This window comes from Megascapheus bottae, chromosome 2 (assembly GCF_031878675.1).
Source record: "Megascapheus bottae isolate mThoBot1 chromosome 2, mThoBot2.hap1, whole genome shotgun sequence".
Classification (NCBI taxonomy): Eukaryota; Metazoa; Chordata; class Mammalia; order Rodentia; family Geomyidae; genus Megascapheus; species Megascapheus bottae.
In genome coordinates this window covers 84,464,722-84,489,598 of record NC_143510.1, presented here as the reverse complement: position 1 = coordinate 84,489,598, position 24,877 = coordinate 84,464,722, and the positions used below count along the sequence as shown (strand labels likewise).

The 24,877-nt window shown below is 41.7% G+C and overlaps 1 protein-coding gene across 2 annotated transcripts in view; it reads left to right on the top strand.

The window, feature by feature from the left end:
- Aldh1l2 (aldehyde dehydrogenase 1 family member L2) overlaps positions 1-24,877 on the top strand; it is a 45,549-nt gene that overhangs the window by 17,811 nt on the left and 2,861 nt on the right. For both annotated transcript variants that reach the window (XM_090328548.1, XM_090328550.1), the window contains 13 exons: positions 244-335; positions 3,769-3,916; positions 8,971-9,090; positions 10,305-10,432; positions 11,340-11,490; positions 12,873-12,943; positions 13,024-13,129; positions 14,530-14,617; positions 15,522-15,615; positions 16,451-16,550; positions 18,345-18,443; positions 21,261-21,426; positions 24,309-24,414. In XM_090328548.1, coding sequence (XP_090184674.1) covers positions 244-335; positions 3,769-3,916; positions 8,971-9,090; positions 10,305-10,432; positions 11,340-11,490; positions 12,873-12,943; positions 13,024-13,129; positions 14,530-14,617; positions 15,522-15,615; positions 16,451-16,550; positions 18,345-18,443; positions 21,261-21,426; positions 24,309-24,414 — 1,469 coding nt within the window. The remainder of the gene's footprint in view (positions 1-243; positions 336-3,768; positions 3,917-8,970; positions 9,091-10,304; positions 10,433-11,339; positions 11,491-12,872; positions 12,944-13,023; positions 13,130-14,529; positions 14,618-15,521; positions 15,616-16,450; positions 16,551-18,344; positions 18,444-21,260; positions 21,427-24,308; positions 24,415-24,877) is intronic.

Here is a 24,877-nt window from a genome sequence, read left to right as displayed (position 1 = left end):
TGTGGGGTTATTCAGCACTCAAGCCCTAAGAGCTTCAAGGTCAAAGCAGCACACAGTGCTTTATGTGTGCAATGGGGAAATTTCTTATGGACCTTGCTGGCATGATGCAAGCCACACCCACTCACATTCATTGACTTCTGTGGAGCTGTGTATGGGATGAGGAGGTAACTTCCCTGAAGAGTTAGCCTACTCTGCCACAGATCTATGTAGAATTCCTCCTAAAGTGTCCCTTTTTGTGTGTAGGTAATCTGGGCTGGGATTTTAAGCAACGTCCCAGTTATTGAAGATTCCACAGACTTCTTTAAATCTGGAGCAAGCTCAATGGATGTTGTGAGGTAAAAACTTAGCCTGCTAACATGGGTGCTTTTTTTTTTTTTTTTGCCAGTCCTGGGCTTAAGCTCAGGGCCTGAGGACTGTCCTTGGATTTTTCCTCAAGGCAAGAACTCTACCACTTGAGCCTCAGCACCACTTCTGGCTTTTTCTAAGTATGTGGTACCAAGGAATCGAACCTGGGTCTTCATGCATGCTAGGCAAGCACTCTAGCACTAGGCCAAACTCACGGCCCACATGGGTGCTTTTTTGACCTTTGACCTTGGCTCTGAAAAATCACATCTGAATTTCTCCTTTTAGAGGTCCTTTCTGTCATGTCTGTCAACTTAAACCTCTTTGTTGTTGTTGTTTGTCATTTTTATGTTAGACACGTATTATCTGCCCGCTTGTTTTTTGTTTTTGTTTTTTTTTTTTTGCCAGTGCTGGGCTTGAGCTCAGGGCCTGAGCACTGTCCTTGGACTTTCTCAAGGCCAGAGCTCTACCACTTGAGCCTCAGCACCACTTCCGGCTTTTTTCTATGTATGTGGTACCGAGGAATCGAACCCGGGTCTTCATGCATGCTAGGCAAGCACTTTAACCACTAGGCCAAACTCCCGGCCTGCCTGCTTGTTTTTACTCATTGCTGACCAAGTTGTTCTGTATCTCCTTTAGTCTTTCTAATCATTTGCTACTTTTAAAATTTGTCTTTAAGTTTCTTGACTGGGTTTTCCTTCAATGTGACATTGGACTTGAGAGGCTGGAGCAGGGGGAATGGTAAAAGGGAATTTTCTAGCCAGATTTAAAAGGACATCTGGTGGTGATTATACCTCTTCTCCCAATTCTTTTTTTTTCTCATTCCCTAGAATGAAAGTTAAAGAGCTACATACCAGTTAGGTGCAAGTGGCTTACATCTGTAATCCTAAGTACTCCAGATGCTGAGATCTTAGGATCGTGGTTCAAAGCCAGCCCACCACACAGAAAAGTTTGTGAGACTTTTTATCACCAAATAACTAGCAAGAAACTGGAGGTAGAGATGTAGCTTCAAGAGTAGAGTACCGGGCTGGGAGTTTGGCCTAGTGGTAGAGTGCTTGCCTAGCATGCATGAAGACCCGGGTTCAATTCCTCGGTACCACATACATAGAAAAAAGCCAGAAGTGGTGCTGAGGCTCAAGTGGTAGAGCTCTAGCCTTGAGAAAGTCCAAGGACAGTGCTCAGGCCCTGAGCTCAAGCCCAGGACTGGCAAAAAAAAAAAAAAAATCTTTGGGGCCAGGAGTTTGGCCTAGTGGTTAAAGTGCTTGCCTAGCATGCATGAAGACCCGGGTTGGATTCCTCGGCACCACATACATAGAAAAAAGCCGGAAGTGGTGCTGAGGCTCAAGTGGTAGAGCTCTAACGTTGAGAAAGTCCAAGGACAGTGCTCAGGCCCTGAGCTCAAGCCCAGGACTGGCAAAAAAAAAAAAAAAAACAAGAGTAGAGTACCAGCCTTGAGCAAAAGAGCTAAGGGATAGCACCCAGACCCTGAGTTTGAACCCCAGTATTGGTTAAAAAAAAGAAACGAAAAGAAATAAGAAGAAAAGGAAGAAAGAAAAGAAATGAACAATCACTCCTGGGCTAGAGATTTTCTACAGTGGTTTACAGCAAGCTGAATGGCTGGAGCCCCAGCATACCTCTCCCTGGCAAGGCAGGCAGGTATGTCAGGACGCTAACAGTACAAACATGCACTGGCCTTTTTCCTTTGAGTAGCTGGGATATGAGACACCTGGACACACAGTCAGGGGCTGTGCAGGCCTTTGATGATATGCGCAGAGAAAAGGAACTGAGAATTCAGAGCCCTGCCATGCTGGCCATGTTTTTCCTCCTGACACAGTCCTTCCTGTCAACCCAGAAACAGTCCTAAATATACTATTTATCTATTCACTCATTTATTTAATAAAATTGTTGAACACCTATTACATATCAAGACTATTTTGGAAAGAGGAATCCAGTGCTGAACTAGACAAAGTTTTTTGATTCATCAAGCTTTTGTCCCACTAAGCAAAAATAATTTTCCAAGAGTATTAAAATTCAAGAGATTTGTTCTTTGAATTATAGATTTCACAGCAGTGATTCATGAGTTCCCAGAAACTTCTCATTAGCTTCAAAAAGACTTCAATGCTGCCTACAGGACAAAAAGAAAAGATGCCTACAGGAATTACTCACTTCCTTTTTGAGTGTCTGGCTTGCCATAATCATCTGATATCTTCATAGTAACCAAGGCACCTCGTTTGTTTTAGAGAATAAACTGTTAGAGAATAGTAACAGTGGTGGGTTTGTCACACTGTACAGAGTATACTATTTGCTATTCAAGAATTGTCAGAAGAGGGGCCAGGAGTTTGGCCTAGTGGTAGTGGTAGAGTGCTTGCCTAGCATGCACAAAGACCCAAGTTTGGTTCCTCAGTACCACGTACATAGCAAAAGCTGGAAGTGGTGCTGTGGCTCAAGTGATAAGAGTTCTAGGCTTGAGAAAACCCAATGACAGTGCTCAGTTCAAGGCCAGGAGTGGAAAAAAAAAAAAAGAATTGTCAGAAGTTTGGCATGGCACCTCATACCTGTAATCCCAGCTGCTTGGGAGGCAGAAGTCAGCATGATCACAGTTCAAGAACAGCTCAGGCCCAAACTGTAAGGCATGGCTCAAGGAATCGTCTTCCTGGCAAGCACAAAGGCTGAGTTCAAATCGTAGTACTTCTAGAAAGGAAGAGAGGAGAGGAAAGGAAAGGGGGAAAAAGGAGAGAAGAGAGGGGAAAAGAAGGAAGGAAGGAGAGGGGGAGGGAGGGAGGCAGGGAAGGAAAGAAGGAAGGAAGGAAGGGGAAGGGAAGAAAGGAAAGGAAAGGAAAGGAAAGGAGAGGATGTCCATATGACATTTATTTTTCATCATTTTGATCATTAGGAAATTGTCTAGGGGCCGAGAGCATGGTCTAGTGGTAAGAGTGCTTGCCTAGCATACACGAAGCCCTGGGTTTGAATCCTCAGTACCAAATACACAGATAAAGCTAGAAGTGGTGCTGTGGCTCAAATGGTAGAGCGCTAGCCTTGAGAAAGCCCAAGGACAATGTTCAGGCCTTGAGTTCAAGCCCCTGGGCCTGCAAAAAAAATGATCAGTTTTTCTTATTCCTTGAATTTATTTGAAAGGAAAGGATGGCTTGATTTGCTCCTTACTATCTGGCTTATGTTACCATTATTTCTTTTATAGTCATGAGTAAAGTGGAAACAAAAAGAAAGTCACTATCTTTCAAGGCAAACTTTTAATTGTCTTGACCCAGTCTTAACATGTCTCTGCTTATTTAGCACAGAAAATCTTACAAAGGCACTAGATGGAAGTCTTACTTGACAAATAAGACTACCACTACCAACAAATGTTGGTAAAGGGTCCCAGACAGCCTTTGAAAAACATCAGTAACATGAGCTGGTTCCTATTTCCAGGCTGGTTGAAGAAATCAGACAAAAGTGTGGTGGACTTCAGTTACAGAATGAAGATGTGTACATGGCCACTAAGTTTGGAGACTTCATTCAGAAGGTTGTGAGAAAACTGAGAGGAGAGGATCAGGAGGCAGAGCTGGTGGTGGATTATGTAAGTGTTCCCTTGTTTAAACACTGTAAAGCAAGGCAGGGCCTTGTAACTATTGTCTTTGCATTTATAACCCCACCCTCCTTTTTTTTTCAGTCCTGGGCTTGAACTTAGGGCCTGAGCACTATCTTTGGACTTTCTCAAGGCTAGAGCACTACCACTTGAGCCTCAGCATCACTTCCTGCTTTTTTTCTATGTATGTGGTACCAAGGATCTACCACTAGGCCAAACTCCAGGCCCCCCCCCTCTTTTTTTTTAAGACATCCTTGCTATATAGCCCAGGTTGGCATAGAACTCAACTATATTGCACAGGCTGGCTTCCAAACTCATGATCTTCTTGCTTCAGTTTCTGAAATGTTGGTATTACAGGTGTATGAAACCATGCATGTCTACTTATAACCTTTTAGAATAAGCCTTCTTGTGATATAATTGAGATACTATAAAAATCAACCCCAAAGACACTGGTTTATGATTTCCAGGCCCACTGCTCATTCTTCTGTGGGGCTTTTACTTCCTCTTTTTTTTTTTTTTTTGCCAGTCCTGGGCTTGAGCTCAGGGCCTGAGTACTGTCCTTGGACTTTCTCAAGGCTAGAGCTCTACCACTTGAGCCTCAGCACCACTTCTGGCTTTTTTTTTTCTATGTATGTGGTGCTGAGGAATCGAACCCAGGTCTTCGTGCATGCTAGGCAAGCACTCTACCACTAAGCCAAACTCCCAGCCCTACTTCCTCTTTTTTTAAAATAAACTCTAAAAAAAAAAATCACCCTTTACAAAGGAATATCTCACTGGTTTGGGGTGGGGTGTGGGCACATCTACCACCACCTCTATCTAATTTTGAAATGTTTTCATCACTCCTCAAAGAAAGACTGTACCCACTGACATCCATTCTACACACACATCATTCTACACTTTTCCTAGCTCTCAGAAATGACTGATCTCCTTTCTGTGTTGATGGACTCACCATGTGTAGACCTTGCATATAAGTAGATTCCTGTGGCATGTGTCTCTTGCAGCATCTGCTCCTTCCATTGGCAGAGTATGTTCAAGGTTGGTCCCCATTGTGGAACCTGTCAGCATTTTACTCCCCCTACTGGCCAAATCCTCCATTGCATGGGGCATGCAAGGGTGTCTGTACTTTCATTAGTTGATGTACGTTTGGGTTATTTCCCCTTCACCTTGTTAACAATTAAACTGTTACAAAGATTTCCTACACTCTTGGATAAATACCCCAGAATGGAATGAATGAGATTTTTTAAAATTTATTTATGTTCAATGAGTAATGGCTATCTTTTCATGTGCCTATTGGACATCATCTATTTTCTTTAGAGAGATGTTTATTTTGACCTTTTGTCTGGGCGTGAAACACACACTTATAATCTCAGCACTTGGGGGCCCGCCTGAGCCACATAGTGAAACTCTGTTCCAAAACACAAACAAACCAACACAAACAAAACCCAGATCCTTCATCCCCTTTTTTTTCATATATTTTTATTGTAATTAATAGAAGGGTTACATGATATTTGCCAGATAGATGGTGCATTAATTCCCATACATCGATACCCTTTCACATGTCTTGGTCTCCATTTCCTCCCACCCACCCCCACCCCTCTTCTTGTCCCCCCCTTCCCTATCCAATTTCAGATAACCAAACACAAATGTATCCGATATATCAGGTAACAAAGTGAGATAGTGTAACAATATGAGATAACCAAGGGACAGCAAAAGTGCTTCATCCCCTTTTTTAAAAGTGGGTTGTCTTTTTCTGGTTGAGTTGTAAGAGTCCCTTGTAGATATTTTGGATATTGGATTCCTGTTAGATACAGCTGTCCAAAGACTTTCTCTGAGTCTGTGGATTTTTTTCCACACAGTTCCTTTTTATGGTTTAACATACTTTATTAGCAGATATTAAAATGCACTTGGTAGTAATGGGAGAAAAAATGGAAACCATTTCAACCATGTACACGCATGCTATTCAGATAGGACAACATGGACAAGTGCAGAGAATGGATGGAATCCATGATAAAAATGCTTCCTAGACAGATGCTGGGGGCCATGTCTATAATCCTAGCTACTCAGTAGGCTGAGATCTGAGGATCAAGGTTGAAAGCCAGCCCCAGCACCTAACTCTATGACCCTTAGTTACAATTAATGACTAGAAAACTGGAAGTGGTGCTGTGGCTCAAATGGTTGAGAACTAGCCTTGAGCTGAATTGCTCAGGGACAGTGTCCAGACCCAGAGTTCAAGCTCCATGACTGACAAAAATAAAAAAGCTTCCACCAGGGCGGGGAGTTTGGCCTAGTGGTAGAGTGCTTGCCTAGCATGCACGAAGGCCCAAGTATGATTCCTTGGTACCATGTACATAGAAAAAAGCCAAAAGTGGTGCTGTGGTTCAAGTGGTAGAGCTCCAGCCTTGAGAAAGTCCAAGGACAGTGCTCAGGCCCTGAGCTCAAGCCCAGGACTGGCAAAAAAAAAAAAAAAAAGCTTCCACTATATAGCTGCTGCCAGTAAGAATGTTACCTCTTAAAATCCAGATGCTGGTATTGTCTGGAAAATTTAGCAGGTTTATTTATAATTAGTTATAAACTGCTGAAACATATGGTGAAACTTTTTTTTTGTGGGTCATGGGGCTTTAACTAGGCCTGGGCCCTGTCCCTGAGTTCTTCAGCTCAGAGCTACCGCCCTATCCTTGAGCCAAGCCCCACTTGCCATTTTCTGGAGATTAATTGGAGATAAGAGTCTCAGGTCCTTTTGTGCCCAGGCTGGCTTCTAATCTTGATCCTCAGATCTCAGTCTCCAGAGTAGCTCAGATTACAGGCATGAGCCATTGCGCCCAGCTTACTGAAACATTTTTGACTTTTATTAATGCTTTATATCCTCATATGTATGTGTGTGTGTATAATACATGTATCTATGTGTGTGAGAGAGAGAATGCTGAGCCTGCAACCATCAGTTTTATGTTTATAACCTTTTTATATCCATCCATCATATATATAACATATATATATATATATGTTCACACATGAATGAAAATGAAACCTAGAGTTGTGAATCAGAAGGTTAGTGGGCTTCTAATGACATCTGATTTTGAACAATGCCATGCCTTAAGTTGTGAGATTCCTCATCCCTCCAGGACAGGGCGCGTGCTCACCAACAGCTTTCAGAACCAAGAGCTTTCAGAGTTGTTTTCTGGTTCTTCACCACCAGTCAGTTTGCTGGCAGTCAGTTAGCTTTCTATGAGCTCTGGTATGAAAATCTTCTCACTTATCCCACCTCTCCTTTGGCTTGAGTTTAGCAAGACAAAGAGAAGAGCCTTGTTCAGAACAATGGCCCCACTTTCTTAATAATGGAATGGGGTTTAATTTTGAAGACTAATATGTCTGTTCTTTTGCTATTTCTATCTGATGCCTTTTCCACCCTATGTCCTTCTTTCATGGCCTTATGTATGAAATAGTTATTGTCATTTTAACCTTCCACCCTCCCTCTCCCTCCACCTCTTCCTCTCCTTCTCTCTCCCTCACTCCCCCCTCCCTCTCCCTATTCCCCCTCCCTCTTCTGCCCTCCCTCTCCCTCTCCCTCTCCCTTTCTCTCTTCCTCTCCCTCCTTTCCCCTCTCCTCTCTTTCTTTCCTGCCAATCTTGGGCCTTGGACTCAGGGCCTGGGTATTGTCCCTGAGCTTCATTTGCTCAAGGCTAACACTCTGTCACTTGAACCATAATGTCACTTCTGGCCTTTTCTGTTTATGTGGTACTAAAGAATGAAACCCAGGGGCCGGGAGTTTGGCCTAGTGGTTAAAGTGTTTGCCTAGCATGCATGAAGACCCGGGTTCGATTCCTCGGTACCACATACATAGAAAAAAGCCGGAAGTGGTGCTGAGGCTCAAGTGGTAGAGCTCTAGCCTTGAGAAAGTCCAAGGACAGTGCTCAGGCCCTGAGCTCAAGCCCAGGACTGGCAAAAAAAAAAAAAGAATGAAACCCAGAGTTTCATGCATGCTAAGCAAGCACTCTACCTGAACCACATCCCCAGCCTTCTCATTTTTTTTGCCAGTACTAAGGCTTGAACTCAGAGTCTGCGCACTTGTCCTTGGACTTTCTCAAGGCTAATGCTCTTCCACTTGAGCCTCAGCACCAATTCGGCTTTTTCTATGTACATGGTACTGAAGAATTGAATCCAGGTCTTCAGGCATGCTAGGCAAGCACTCTACCACTAGGCCATACTCCTGGCCGCTCATTATTTCTTTTACAATGTGTTTCACTTAGCTTCTTACTGGTTGCCGTGATAATTACAATGAATATTTTTGTTTAAAACAACCTAGTTCAGCTTAACTAGTTAACCAATACCAGTTTATAGTATATCAGTAGTATAGAAAAGCTTCACTGTCATAGAACTCTGTTCCATACCCCTGCTTTGTGCTATTACTCTCATACAAATCCCTACTGTGTGCATTATAAGCTAGCACAGTTTTATAGTTGGTGCTTTTGCAATTTGTATTTTATATTAGATAGGTGGAAAATGTTAAAGACAAAAATATTTGTATACCATCTTCTGCATTTACTTTTGCCAGTGTGCTTTTGTGAATTCAAGTACCTATCTAGTGTCCTTTTCATTTTGACTACTATTAGCCAGTGATAAAGGTAACAATTTAACACTCATGTAACAGAAGGAGAATGAAAACTGAGAGGAACTTGGAAAACTTCAAATGGTACCAACGTAAAATGAGACCTAATAATGACTTCATTTCCAAAGAGGAAAGCAGTAGCTATGTTTCCTCAAAGCTACCACTAGATGGCAGTGTCTGCACTGTCTTGTGGCCCTTCTTGATAAGACCATCTGCTTGAGGAAGGAAAGCCAAACCTAGCCTAGAGGCTTCTGTGGTCACAGGTACCAGCTCCCTGCCTCAGTGACCACAAAGCATCCAAAGGCCCATGTCCCTTCTAGATAGTGAGAACTAGAATGCCATTCACTGAACGTTTTACTCTGCATTAGAGAATAAGCATTTTTGCTACTTGGTAAAAGTGGCTACACGCTGACATCCTTGAATCTGTTCCCATAACCCTCAGGTTTCAAAGGAAGTCAATGAAATGACAGTTAAAATGCCATACCAGTGTTTCATAAATGGGCAGTTCATGGACGCGGATGACGGCAAGACTTATGATACCATCAACCCAACAGATGGCTCTGTGAGTAATGAACTAGTACACGGTGAGAAAATGGGCGGTCTTAGCAAGCCACTTTGTCACTCTGACCCCAAGGACTCTATCTGGCCACACTTCATGCCTTGCTTTCGGCTATTTTATCCTGAGAGTGGTTAATGCTAAAGAGTGGTCACAGGATAGGAATTTATGAGGAACTTGGTACACAGCTATGGTGTACGAGGGTATTCTTTTAATATGGAACCTATAAGAGAAAAAGTACCTTGGAATTTACCAAAATCTTCAGATTTGGGCTTCCCCTATCAGAGGTCGGAAATATAGTATGAGGAAGTATATTTCAGCTCACATGGGGCCCTACCTCTCAGTTCCGGTATACAGGCTTGAGAAAGTATGCTTACTACTCTTTTTTGGGGGGGGGGAGGAGGAAAGATGGGGGTCTGTCTTGAGGCTTGAGCTCAGATCCTGGGAACTGTCCCTGAGCTTCTTTTGCTCAAGGTTAGTGCTCTACCACTTGAGCCACAGTGCCTCTTCTGCTTTTCTGGAGATAAGAATCTCACAGATTTTCTTGTCCAGGCTGGCTTTGAACTGTGATCCTCAGATCTCAGCCTCCTGATTAACTAGGATTATAGGTGAGAGCCTCCCGGCGCCTGTCTGTATGACCAGTTTTTTATGAAACCTTCCAGTACATCAAGCTGTCTGGCTATTTTCTCTCTTTTACAATGAAGAATGGTATAGCAATTTATATTTATGTGTATGTATAAAATCTGAATGATTTCTAAACTAAACAGATTTTTGTTTTACTTTATCAATTGTTATTGGAATAGAAACTAGAACATCCTGCCAGCTAAATCACTGAGTTATACCTCTTGACCTCCAAATAAACATTTTAAATCTAAAAAACAAAAAACTTCCAGATTTTAGCTGAGCGCTGGTGGCTCACGCCTATAATCCTAGCTACCCAGGAGACTGAGATCTGAGGATCTTGGTTCAAAGCCAGCCCAGGCACTAAAGTCCATGAGATTCTTATCTTCAATTAACCACCAGAAAACCAGAAGTGGTGCTGTGGCTCTAGTGGTAGAGCAGTAGCCTTGAGCTGAAGAGCTCAGGGATAGCCCAGAGTTCAAGCCCCACGACTGACAAAAAAAAAATCTTCCAGATTTTGTAAATGATGTTTGGTTTTCCTATTAATACAACAATGGTCCAAGAACCATATGTGACCTATTTATATTCACCTGAATTAGACAATCTGCAAAGTATCTTATGCGTCTCTGGTGGACGTTGACAAAGCAGTAGCAGCAGCCAAGGATGCCTTTGAAAATGGAGAATGGGGAAGAATGAATGCCAGAGAAAGAGGAAGACTGATGTACAGGTATGTTTTGTTTTTTTGGGGGGGAGGGTTGTTTTGTTTTTCTTAGAAACACTGGTCTGAGACCTTCTAATATCTCCTATGAGCCAAATCATATGAAATCTCATATAGAGGAATTCCTGGTATATGTATTATTGCTTGTAACGGGTAGGACTCTAGTAGCATTCAGGGGGCGGGGGCATTCAATATACCAAGATGTGGGCAAGGTCAAGAGAATCTCATAAGGGGATGATGGAGCACGCAAGGCAGGGCTAGCAGTGGGGAGGGGGAAGCTGCCACTCCTCCCGGCTCCGGAGGAACAGGGAGAAGCTGGGCAGCACACTGCTGCAGAAGAGCACCTAAAGTGGTCTTAGGTAAGGGGACATGGCAACTGCTGAGACATGGTTCACTATCCAGAGAGCTGGGAAACTGAGCCCCTTAACCACACCCTGCTGTTGTGCTTCCCATAAAACAGGTGATATGCTCTCCTCATCTTCCCCCTCTTCCTTCTCCTCCCCCTCCCCCTCCCCTTCCCTTTCCCCTTCCCCATCGTCGCCGCCGCCTTCCTCCTCTTCTTCTTCTTCTTCTTCTTCTTCTTCTTCTTCTTCTTCTTCTTCTCCTCCTCCTCCTCCTCCTCCTCCTCCTCCTCCTCCTCCTCCTCCTCCTCCTCCTCCTCCTCCTCCTTCTTCTTCTTCTTCTTCTTCTTCTTCTTCTTCTTCTTCTTCTTCTTCTTCCTGGTCCTGATGTTTGAACTCAGGACCTGGATGCTATCCCTCAGCTGCTTTTGCTCAAGGCTCACTCACTAACACTTGAACCACAATGCCACTTCTGGCATTTTTATTTGAATATTTTATTGGAAATACAAGTGTCACAGTCTTTCTGCCCAAACTGAGATTTGGGCAGCCAGTGAATGTATTTCCTGACCATACAGACTTGCAGACCTACTAGAAGAAAATCAGGAAGAGCTGGCCACCATTGAAGCCCTGGACTCAGGGGCTGTCTATACGTTGGCTCTGAAAACTCACATAGGAATGTCTGTGCAAACCTTCAGATACTTTGCTGGCTGGTGTGACAAAATTCAGGTGAGCTCAAATGTTCTTTGGAAAGGGAAAGGGACTAACATTCATTACTCTGTAGTAGATACTTTTATATCAACTTTTATATAGCTTTTCTTACCAAATAACATGACTTAGTTTGTTTTGTGTTACTCTACCAGAATACCCAAGACTGGATAATTTATAAAGAACAGGAATTTATTCTTTCATGACTGTGGGGGCTAGGAATTCTAAGATCAAGGTTCTTACGTGTTTGGCTTCTTTTTTCAAACTGATCTGATTAAATGATTAAAGAGATGATATTGTCCAAGATACATTCTATTATTTATCAGTGGATTTAATAAATTGAAGATCCTTTGTATAGCTATTTAAAGATAATATAAAAGTTAATAGTAAAATAAGAGAAAAGAGAATCAAAAATGGATTTGATTGGTTCAAACTCTCTTGCTACCAAACCCTGACTTGAATGAACACAAATCTATTTGTAATCTTTATGGATACCACTTAGAGTGATTAAATATTAATGCATTCAATTATGGAGGATTCCCAAGACCTTACTGTGGATGGGAGATAATGTAGGAAGTATGCACTATATTATGTTTCTTATGTAAAAAGAAGTCAGCATCCCTTAATAGAACCTGGCTGCAAGGTTTCAGGAAGAAGTGTGTATACATATATCCATAATAGCAATCTTATCTCTCTTGGCAGACCAGACAAACAGTTTTATTTAAAGACTACTATTGTGAATTACTTGGAATTAAGTTTGACTCTATATAACAGAAACCCCAAATCAGAAGTGTATTTTTCTCCCTTTCAAAAAGTCTAACGACAGATAGTTAGAGCTAGTACATGAGATGTAGCCTCCTCCCCTCTCTCTCTCTTTTATGGGCTATTGTTATTACCATTGACTGTCCTCAAGATTGTCTCATGGTGTCATGATAACCACTACAGTGCCAGCCATTACAGCAATATTCTGAATAGGAAGAAAGAGGCAGTGGAGCTACCCTTAAAGGAGTTTCCAGTGCTTTGTGCTTTTATTTGCCACTGACCACCTCTATCTGCTATGGAGACTAGAAAAGAGTATTTTATCTGGGCATAGTGCCGTCTCTGTCAATATTGGGGTTCTACTACTAAGGAAAGGTAGGAAAATGGATATTGGGCAAGCAATTCACATTCTAGGCCATGTGCAGAAACTGGGAAATGGAAGATGATTGACTTAGAATTATGTTTGTTTTCCTGTCTCATAATTATTTTGAGAAGTAGTCCCTTCTGGGTAGGAAACTATTTCTTAGGATATGAACAGCGCCTTTTCATATTAGCCAAGGAAAAATAAAGAGATCAGAAAATAGATCCTTTGAGGTTATCCATTTAGGTTAGTAAAATAACTGTCAACCTTTCCTACCCTATAGGGTTCTACAATTCCAATCAACCAAGCCCGTCCAAATCGCAATCTGACTTTCACCAAGAAGGAGCCCATCGGGTAAGATGAGGAGAGCCCTGTCCAGTGACTCATGGTGGTATCAGTGTGAGACAGTAAGGATGTGGGCTCTCTCCCTGCAGTGTCTGCGCCATTATCATCCCCTGGAACTACCCGCTGATGATGCTCGCTTGGAAGAGCGCTGCCTGTCTGGCAGCGGGTAACACTTTAGTGCTCAAGCCGGCGCAGGTGAGGTGTTAAAGGCTAGCACCCAGCTAACGTTGCTTTTAATGTCGGAATTAAAGACACGGAGTTGCCATTTGATGTCGGAGGGTCTTTACTGGAAAATAGCAAGCAAGGATGGTATGAAATCACATAGTGTGGGCCTTTTGAGAGCACTGGATTCACAAGGGCTACTTCATTGCACACAGGAAAGAGTCCCTCCTGGCTTCACATGCAGAAGGCAGATCCCCCTGACCTAGGGTAGTCCGATCCAGATCTAACAAGTTCTGGTGATATTATTATCCTCATATTTAGCAATGACCTACTCATGTCCAAAATACTGTTCACATATAATGTAAATCTCTAGTCCTCCCATGCTCGGGGACAGCACAAATTACAATAAGTGCAGGCAGGTTGATTACAAAGGGTAAAACAATGACTTAGAAATAAGAGTTGGAAAAGGGTCAAACATTTACAAAGTGATCGAAGTTAACATGTCCAGGCCTGGGCCTGTTCTACAGCACCTGCCTCAAGAATGATGCCCAGAAAAGCCAGCATCCTCTGGGCATGGATGGGATTATTGTCCAAATGCATGACCTGGATCTAATCATGAAGAAACATTAGGCTGGGCCAGGAATGTGGCCTAGTGGTAGCTTGCTTGCCTAGTATGCCCAAAGCCCTGGGTTCGATTCCCCGGAGCCACATACATAGAAAAAGCTGGATGTGGTGCTGTTACTCTTGTGGCAGAGTGCTAGCCTTGAGCAAAAATTGCCCAAGAACAGTGCCTAAGCCCTGAGTTCAAGCCCCAGCACTGGCAAAAAAAAGAAAAGAAAAGAAACATTAGGCAAACTCAGGGTAAGGAACACTGAGTGAAATAATTATCCTGTCTCCCCTCAAAACTGTCAGTGTAATCAAACAGAAAATTCATACTCTCCCAGATGAAGGGAGGACAAAAAAACCTGAATGCAATGCATGATCTTTGACTTTCTTTTGTAATATAAGACATCACTAGAACAATTAGGGAATTTTGAAAATTCTCCTATGATTATGTAGATGACTTTTTTGGTGTTAAGAAATGTGTATAGGAAAAAGACAAACAGGATCTCCTATCTATCTTAAACAGTGCTTTCCTTACCCTGATTATATCCTGTAGGTCATCAGTCTCCTTTATATATTTACATGTAAAAAGAAAGCAGAGCAGATATGCAAAAGATTAACATTTGAGGGGTCAGGGTAACAAATAGGTAAGAAATTCTTTATACTATTTTGGTTACTTTGCTGTGAGTCTGAAATTGTATTAAAATAAAACCCAGACACTGTAAAATCAAAATCAAATGAGCGTTTGGATAGCGATTAAGGGAAGCTGAGCACTAGTGGATAGCCCAGGCCAGAGTCTAAAGATGGTAATTGCTGTCTGTCTCTGTCAGGTCACGCCCTTGACTGCTCTGAAGTTTGCAGAGCTCTCTGTGAAAGCTGGCTTTCCGAAGGGGGTTATCAACATCATTCCTGGCTCAGGTAAGCCCTCAAATGACCCACTCTGTTATAACCAAAGGATGCCGTAGGAGTGGCTGATTTCTTATTTTCCTGCTGGGTTAAGACCTGGATTAAAACTAAATATAGCTTGCTAAGTAAACACATATTTACCAGGTGCTGAGACTCTTCAAAGTAGAAATGTACAGTGGGGACATGGAGTAGAGGGGATTATGCTGTAAAATTCCCCTAACGTAGTCTATCTGATTTTGAGTTAACTTCTTTGGAAAAGCACAAGCAGGGCTTACTCACTGTATTAATCAGATTCTGTAACCCTGTGGCCAAATATCTGGCAGAAACAGTTTAAAAAGAGGGATTAGTTCTGGCTCATGATCTCAAGGGTTCAAACCATGGTCACTTGGCCCCATGAACTTTGCCAGAGCATCATGGCATCATGACCACGTGGCAAAGGAGAACTGCTCACCTCATGACAGACAGGAAGTAGAGAACAGAGCTGATAAAGAAAGGGCCATGGTAAGACTTAGCCCCAGGGACATATAGCCAATGACTGGCTTCATCCAAGCTCTGCCTCTTATCCTTCACTACTGCCTAGTAGTACCTTCAGATTGTGAATCCATCAAGAGATTGGCCCACTGATTAGGTCAGAACCCTCAGGACCCAACCACTCCCCAAAAGTTCAGCTAGCTGCCAACCAAGCCACAATAATGGAGCTTTGTGGACACTTCAGATTCAAACCACAACACTCATCTGCATTTGTGGGGCTGACAACTGTATGCAGGATGTGATTTTTTTATACTAAAAATGTAAAACTTGAGATTTAAAGGAAAGCTTCCTAGTTCACTTCAGTGAATTCCTAGATACCCTAATATAATCAAGACCAGAGTCATGTTTTCATTCGTGGAGATACAGTTCAGGTCTTATTCCACAGGAGGCATAGCTGGACAACGTCTTTCTGAGCATCCTGATATCCGCAAACTTGGTTTCACTGGTTCCACCACGATTGGCAAACAAATCATGAAGAGGTACTGGTGACTCCTTTGGTAATAAGCCTGTTAAACCAGCTTTCTATTTAGATATAAACAGAGGGCTTTCAGAGTGAGGGGGAAAAAACACATGGAATGTAGAAGTCCATTTTATTATTGCAGGATACTGAGGCAATAGAATACAAAGTCTTGAAGCTTTAAAGCTTCCAGTTAATAAAAACCAGAGCTGCATTAACTTCCTATCCTACTCAGTGGCAGCTGTCACAATCTAGAACAAGAAATTTTCTGTAGTAAGACTGTGGCCCAAACTGTTTTTCTTGACCCTATGGAAGACACTGAAAAACTATGTGTGACAAATCTATACATTTATATAATAAATCTGGACAACATATAAAATAGATTCTCAAAACACAATAATCATTATTTTAAAAATTGCTATAATGATTAGTAAAGTATGTCAGAATAACAGTGTTCATAGAATTAATTTAATAGCACTGAAAATTGTTAAAATGATAGTTGGAAAGAAAAATAAGACACATATTTTTTTTAATTTAAAAAAGAAAAATAAGACACAATTTGTTGGGTGATCCCAATTCTAAACAAGATGAAAGCAACAGAGTCTCTCCTTTCCTCTCCCCTCCTCTTCCTTCTCCTCCTCTCCTCTTGCCCTCCACTCCCTTTCTTCTCCTTGCTTTCCCGCTTCCCTTTCCTCCCATTTCCCCCTATCCTCTTCTCTTTCCTTTTCTCTCTTCCCGCCATGAGGCTGTTAGGTTTTCCATGCCAAGTGGTAACTTAATGTTTAGAAAAGCAGAACTGAGGAAGAAGCAGACAAATATAGACACTAAATGTTCATATCCCATTTATATTCCTCTAGCTGTGCTGTGAGCAACTTGAAGAAAGTTTCCCTTGAGCTTGGTGGCAAATCTCCACTTATAATATTCAATGACTGTGAACTGGACAAGGCTGTGCGAATGGTAAGGGAGTCTAACCCAAGTACACGCGATCCTACTGCTGAAACACACTTCATCTTCATTAGAGGTCTTCAAATAAGACGTGCTTTGTCTAGTTATAAGTAGAAACTCTCTTTTTATCCTAAGAGCACTTAATTTTTTGGTGCTGGAAGGGGGACTTGAACTCAGGGTCTCTCATTCTCTGTCAGCTTTTTCCATTCACAGTTGGTCTCTTCCACTGGAGTTACATCTCAGTCTGGGCTTGAACCAGGTCCTAGACACTGTCTCTGAGCTTTTTCAGCTCAAGGCTAGTGTTCTACTCCTTTGAGCCACAGTACCACTTCCAGTTTTCAAGTGGTTAATCGGAGGTAAGAGTCTCAGGGACTTTTCTGTTTGGGCTGGCTTTGAACTATGATCCTCAGATCTCAGCTTTTGACTATCTAGGATTACAGGCATGGGCCATTGGTACCTGTCTCAAGCAATTAATTTTTTAACTAAAATATTTATAATTTCTCTGAATTAAGATGTCTTAAAATGGGATGTAAGTCGCAGCAACTAGATCAAGAAGTTTCAAGGATATCGTGATGACAGTTGTAAGCTTCTCTTCCTTTCTCCTAATAATACTGCATCTCTCCAGCCTACTTTTATCTGCTTGACAAATTAAATGATGGAGATACTACTGGACACAACAGAAGTGCCCGAGTATAGTCCCAGCTACTTAAGAAGCGAAGGCAGAAGAATGGCTTGTGCCCAGATGTTCAGAGTCAGCTGAACAGAAAGAGAGAGAAACTAGTAATATATTTTTCTGAGATATGGGCATATAGTGAGCCAACATGAGAGTGGCTTGTGCGGAGCAATCTGGCAGCTCCTGTACAAGCATGGGATGTTCTAAGCTCCACGCTGACTTCTGCCCAGGTGCTGAGTGAAATCTATTCACAAGTGGGAGGATATGAACACAGAGGATGGAACAAGGTGTTGCGAGCACTCCTGTGGCCAGGCCTACAGGAAGACGGAGCTGGACGGTTAGGGATGACCAGTGGCTGGGGTTACTCCATTGGACATCTGGATTTCGGAAAGCCTTTTCAAAGCTTTCCAGTGAGAAGATGGGTGGAGGATGGGGGAAGTAAATTGTAGAATAACCAATATTTTCTTGCAACACAAAATTTGTTTATAAGTATGTCCTTATTCACATGTATTTTTTTAAACTGTTCACGGAATAAAACCAGGCTAGCGGCGAGGTACCAGCGGTTCACATCTATAATCATAGCTACCCAGGAGGCTAAGATCTGAGGATCTTGGTTCAAAGGCAGCCCAGGCAGATAAATCCATGAGAGTCTTATCTCTAGTTAAAATGCAGAAACTAGAAGCATGGTTTAAATAGTAGAATGCCAGTAGAAAACAAAAAATACTGAACAAAAGGCCCTGAGTTCAAACCCCCAGTAGTGGGTTGGGAGCGTGCCTAGTGGTAGATTGCTTGCCTAGCATGCATGAAGCCCGAGGTTCCATTCCTCAGTACCACATACACAGAAAAAGTTGGAAGTGGTGCTGTGGCTCAAGTGGTAGAGTACTAGCCTTGAGGAAACCCCAAGGACAGTGCTCAAGGGCCCCCAGTTCAAACCCCAGGACTGGCAAAATAAAACGAAACAAATCCCTCAATGTTGGCATAAAAAAAAAAAAGAAACAGCTAGATCAAAACCAAGTGTCTATGCTGTCAGCAGCTTTGAATACCACCTCCAGCCCCACGAGCACAGAGCATAATTTTTGTAAAACCTGACTTACCGAGCAGCATTAACTCTATTTTCTCTTCCATGGCTGAAGGGCATGGGTGCGGTGTTTTTCAACAAAGGAGAGAACTGCATTGCAGCCGGGAGGTTGTTTGTGGAAGAATCCATCCATGATGAATTTGTGACGAAAGTGGTAAGTTGTTTTCAAATTTATTCTGAGTTGTATACAAGTGGCTTTTTACTAGAAATGTAGTTATGGTATTATTCATGATTTGGGGAGGATGATAGCATTATTATGGTTATGTTGAAAAATATTAGTCCTACCTGAAGTGTAGTTTATGGTAGAGTGAATGCTTACTATGTATAAGGGCCCAGGTTCTTCCTATTCCTAGCAAAGCATGGGGAAGGGAGGAGAAGGGGAAGGAGGGAGAGAGGGATGAAGGAAGGAAGGAAAAAAGGAAGGAAAGAGAAAAGCTATATTTAACAGAGCTACATACTGACATATTTACAGATTAGAACTTATGAGGTCTAGAACTTTTATCAAAATAACGTAGGAGGAGAGGGTGTTGGGGAATAAATTGGCCATGAGTTGGTAGTTATTTTTGTTAGGTAATGAATACATAGGTTTCATCATATGATTTTTCCTATATATGTGCTTATAATTTTCTTAGTAACAAGTTATAGATCTATATTTTTTAAAAACTTAATAAAATGTACTTGAGGGCTTAGTACTGTGACTTAAGTAGAGTGCCTGCCTAGCAAACATGAAGCACTGAGTTCAAATCTCCAATATCACATATGTATACAAAATATATGTAATGTACAACATATATATCACATATATAATAGCACATATATCACATATGTAATATATATTATATATACACTTAAGAGGATATTCTCAAGTATATTACATCTTGTTATTTGTGCAAGATACACTCCCCAAATTTTGCAAAACAATACATTGATTATGAGAGATATGTCACTCATTCCTTTCAAATCCCAATTTATAGTTAAAATGACAATATAATTTTTGCCACTAAAATAACAATAAATAGCCCCTGTAATTGGATCATGAATCCATAAATGCCTCACAGCAATTTCTACATCCCAACCCAGAAGATAACCACAGGTACCCTTTGTTTCTGAGAGTGAATAACAAGGAGGTCAGAGGGCAGAAAATGGGCAGCTGCCTCCTGGATATCACAGTGTAATTCGGTTTGTGTCTCTATAAAATCCAGTTTATTATAATTGCATAGTTGTGGATTTTTGGAGTCAGCTACAACTTGAATTTCAAATGCCGAGACCAGAAATTTCAAGGAGTTACTGTATCAGTTCATCAACAGAGTTTGTACACATACTCTTTGCATTCATTTATCAGTTATTTATTGAGCACTTATTTACCAAATAACAAAGAAAAGAGGAAAGATGCGCCCCTGCCTTCTCAGAGCTGCTAATTCAACACAGAACCCTGTGCAAGGTACTGAGAGGTTATTATTGTTGGATGTATATTCAAGTTCATGGCCCAGTGTCATTGCAACTCCTATTCATGCTTCTGACTGGAGCTGGAGTTCGTATTAGAAAGTCCAGGTATAGATTAGGACAACTAGGGAGCACAAGAAGCAGTTATACAGACATGGCAGTGGTGGTCACCACTTTTTCTGCTGGTGGTTCACGTCTGTAATCCTCTCTACTCAGGAGGCTGAGATCTGAGGATCATGGCTCAAAGCCAGCTTCAGCAGAAAGTTGATGAGATTCTTATCTTCAATTAACCAGCCAAAAGCTGGAAAAGGGGATATGGCTCAGGAGGTAGAGCTCTAGCCTTGAGCAAAAAAGTCCAATCAGAGTATGAGGCCCTGAGTCCAAGTCCCAGTTCCAGCACAAAGGGGGGAAAAGGACTGTTTCTCATCAGAACATTCTAACAATGTAACAGTTCCTTTGGCATGACTATACTCAAGATTTCACAAGTGTGCCACCTTTTAGAAGAGGAAGAATAACAATATGGTCATTGTAAAAATTCCTTTATCATGAAGCGAACACATGTACTGTATTAGTAAAAACTACAGAACAGCAGCTTGCTATTTAATGAACCAATACTCAGGAAAAATTTAAGGTAGTATATATGGCTTATATTCTTTAGAAAGCTGAGAACTTGGGCTTTGAAAACATATTAAGTAGTGCTGGTACACACTTAGGCAAGTCACTTAACCTTTTTAAAGTTTCCATTTCCTTTTTTTTTCTTTTGTTCTTCTTTTTGGCCAGTGCTGGAGCTTGAACTCAGGGCCTGGGCACTGTCCTTGAGCTTTCTCAAGGATGACACTATACCACTTGAGCCACTTCCAGCTTTTTCTTTGTATGTGATACTGAAGAACTGAACCCAGGGCTTCATGCATGCTAGGCAAGCACTCTACCACTAGACCATACTTCTGACCCCCATTTCTTTTTCTGTAAGACAGAAATAATACATTTCTACCTCTAGGGCAGCTATGAAGATTGAATGACAACACATTTACAGAGAGCTTAGTAGAACACTCACTACATAGTAGAAACTCAGTCAAAGGCTGGTAATGTGGCCTAGTGATTGAGTGCTTGCCTAGCATTTATTAAGCCCTGAGTTTGATTCCTCAGTACCACATACACAGAAAAAGCCAGAAATGGTGCTGCAGCTGATGTGGTAGAATGCTAGCCTCGAGAAAAAGAAAAAGAAGCTCAGAGACAGTGCCCAGGCCCTGAGTTCCAGCCTCAGGACTGTCACCAAAGAAGGAGGATGGGTGGAAGAGGAGGAGGAAGAGGAAGGGAGGGAGGGAGGAAGGGAGAGAGAGAGAGAGAGAGAGAGAGAGAGAGAGAGAAAAAGAGAGAGAGAGAGAGAGAGAGAGAGAGAGAGAGAGAGAGAGAGAGAGAGAGAGAGAGAGAGAGAGAGGAGAAAGAAAGAAAGAAAGATAAAAACACAGTCAAGGGCATCCATTCTTATTAACAATAAACTGTGTTTTGTGGACTGGGTAATATATAGGTGGAAGAAATTAAAAAGATGAAAATTGGTGATCCACTTGACAGATCTACTGACCACGGGCCCCAAAATCATAAGGCCCACTTGGAAAAACTCCTACAGTACTGTGAAGCTGGAGTGAAGGAAGGAGCCACCTTGGTGTATGGGGGAAGACAAGTTCAAAGACCAGGTAAGATTGCCTCGTTAGGGGACTTATGGGGTGGAGAATCTGCCTTCTTCCCCTGGAATAGATACACTTTCCATCTTAGCACCATTTGCTGAAAAAGTAAAAAGTTACAACTGTAATAGGAATTAATATAATAAATTCATTAGTTAAATCTGTAACAATTCATGTCTGCATTTAGTCACTTACAAGCTGTGGCACCTTGGCCCAAAACAATTCTTCAGAGTTGTATGCTCTTCTTAGGTATAGTGAGGGCATGTGAACACAGTCTTACAAGATGGTGAAAATGATAAAATGGATGTGGCAGGCTCTTTACTGTCTAGTAATGAACTGTATTATCAAGCACTAGTGATCTTGATTCTTGACACTGTGAGATTTAATTTTGGCCAATGGACCCTGTAAAAGACTTATTCCTATTACCTGTTACTAAAATAGGTGAATGGTTCCATGCCATGATTCTCAAATCCAGGGAAACAACCATTAATTTTTTGCTGTTACTGGCAGACTATACACCAACACCTTACTGTAAACATTGGCAATTACAAGAAAAAGATAGCTAATTTATTCTGTATTTCCCTGTGTGAATGGGATTTCTAGGTGATTGAGTAGCTGATGAAAGTATCTAAGAGAAGTCAGGTGAGGTGGCTCACACCTATAATCCTAGCTACTTAGGAGGCTGAGAGGATTGCAATTTAAAGCCAGCCTGGGCACTAAAGTCCTAAAATCTGTGAGACTTTTATCTCCAATTAACCATCAGAAAATCTAAAGTAGCACTGTGGCTCCAAGGCTAGGGTGGTAGCCTTGAGCTGAAGAGCTGAGGAACAGCGCCCAGGCCCAGAGTTCAAGCCCCACAACCCCCAACCCCCCCCCCAAAATGTCTAAGAATCCCTGCTAAGTAATATAGAAATAAAGTGCTATAATAGGAAAAAATAAACATTTCACATGCAAATAGATGAAGGAATCGATTCATGAAATGACTGGCCAGGGAGGCTGCAGTTATTAGGTAAAAGGTTGAGAGGTAACTGGTATCAAGAGGCATCAAAGACAGCTTACAATTCACAGGGGGAAAAACACAGCTTTACACTGGATGGCCAGCTTGTTATCACCTGGAGCTGATGAGCATCTGTGAACAGAGACTACTGGGGTATCAGGCCTCTTCTGATAGAATACAGCAGATGATACCCCAAACCTGAAATTTGTAAGGAAAAGGGGGATGATTATTTTATGAGAGTTTTGGTTTTATAAACCTAAAAAGCTCCAGAGATGGATGGTGGCAAAGAGGTTGTACACTAAAAATAGTTAAGATGGAGCCAATGGGAGGCTGAGACATTTCGATCATGAGCCCAAGGCCAGCATGAGCAAATGAGCAAGCTTAAGACCAGACTGAGCTGTAAGACCAGACCATGACAGCTAATCAATCATTAAAGTGGAGAATTTTTTTTTTTTGCCAGTCCTGGGCTTAAACTCAGGGCCTGAGCACAGTCCTTGGGCTTTCTCAAGGCCAGAGCTCTACCATTTGAGCCCACCGCACCATTTCTGGCTTTTTTCTATGTATGTGGTTTCAAGGAATCGAACCCAGGTCTTCATGCATGCTAGGCAAGCACTTTATCACTAGGCCAAACTCTGGGTCCTAAAGTGGTGAATTTTTGTGTTCTCTAGAACATTTCTTTTATCTGTGTGGGGTTTGAACTTGAGGCCTGGGTGCTGTCCCTGAGCATTTTTGCTCCATGGGGCTTTTTATATGTTCTTTTGTTTGTTTTAGGTGCTACTACTGAGGCTTGAACTCAGGGCTTCAAGCTATTACTTGGCTCATTTATTCATGATTGGTACTCTTCCACTTCTTCCAGCTTTTGGCTAGTTAATTGAGATAAGAGTTTCATAGACCTTTCTGTCCAGGATAGGGTGGTTTCAAATGGCGACCCTCAGATCTCAGCCTCTAGAGTAGCTGAGATTACAGGCATGGACCACCAGTGCCTAACACGTTAACATGTTCTTTTTTCTTCAAAATAAAGGAATACAGGGCACAGAGAAATAAATATTACCCTTAGGATGCAATGAATTTAGGATGTAAGACAAGCTGGAGGGCAAGTGACCAGTATTTTCAACAAGGTAAATGCATGAAAACACAAGGTAAAGGGAGGAGGAACAGTCTATGTTAAAGGATACTTTAGAAATCTAACTATCAAATGCAGTAGAATAGATACACATCCTAAATTGAATTAGTTGTGAGAAAGGTATTTTCTGAACAATGAGAGGAAGTGAAATACAAACTATAAATAAGCAATGTGATACGATTACTTTTTCCTGAGTTGTAAAATATTGGTGAGTTAAAATTATATCTAGAGCTTGCTTGATCATATTTCAGCAAGAAAAACATAAATTTAGGAAAGATATATTGATTTGATGATTTACTGTTACTTTCTCTTTTACATTTATCTGAATTTTTTTTGTTAATGTTTAAGAACCAAAGCCAGGCACTGGTGGCTCACAGGTATAATTCTAGCAACACAGGAGGTGAGAACTGAGGGTAGCAGCTTGAAGCCAGCCTGGGCAGAAAGTTCGTGAGACTCTGGTCTCCAATTAGTCACCAGAAAACTGGAAGTGGAACTGTGAACCAATTGGTAGAGCATTAGCCTTGAGCACAAAAGCTCAGGAACAGTGCCCAGGCCCTAAGTTCAAGCCCAATGACCAAAAGAACAAAACAAAACAAAAAAAGCCAAACAAACAACAAGAAGTAAGCAATGCCAATATCAAATAAAGATACAAAACTCCCTAGTTTTACTAAGTCAGAGTGGGGAAATTATAATAGAATTAACTGAGACAATTCTGAATTGAAAGTGTGACTTTACCTGCAACGGATGCTCTTTTCTTCTTTTTTTTCCATAAAGGCTTTTTTATGGAACCCACTGTGTTCACAAATGTGGAAGACCACATGTACCTTGCCAAAGAGGAATCCTTTGGGCCAATTATGGTCATTTCTAAATTCCCAAATGGGTATGTTCTTCAGTCATATTTTATTTAACTCATCTTTCTGTCTCTGGTCCAGTCTGTAAACATGTGGTCCTCACTGAGTTCAATGCATCATGAAACGTGAGAGTTTAAAGATGATTCTTCTTCTTCTTCTTCCTCTTCTTCTTCTTCTTCTTCTTCTTCTTCTTCTTCTTCTTCTTCTTCTTCTTCTTCTTCTTCTTCTTTCTTCTTTCTTCTTCTTCTTCTTCCTCTTCTTCATCCTCTTCCTCTTCTTCCTCTTCCTCTTTCTTTCTTTTTGCTTGGTTGTGGGACTTGAACTCCGGGCCTGGGCCCTGTCCCTGAGCTTTTTCAGTCAAAGTTAGTGCTCTACCACTTGAGCCACAGCACCATTTGTGGTTTTCTGGTGGCTAATTGGAGATAGGTCTCAGGGACTTTCCTGCCTGGGCTGGCTTCAAACTGTGATCCTCAAATCTCAGCCTCCTGAGTA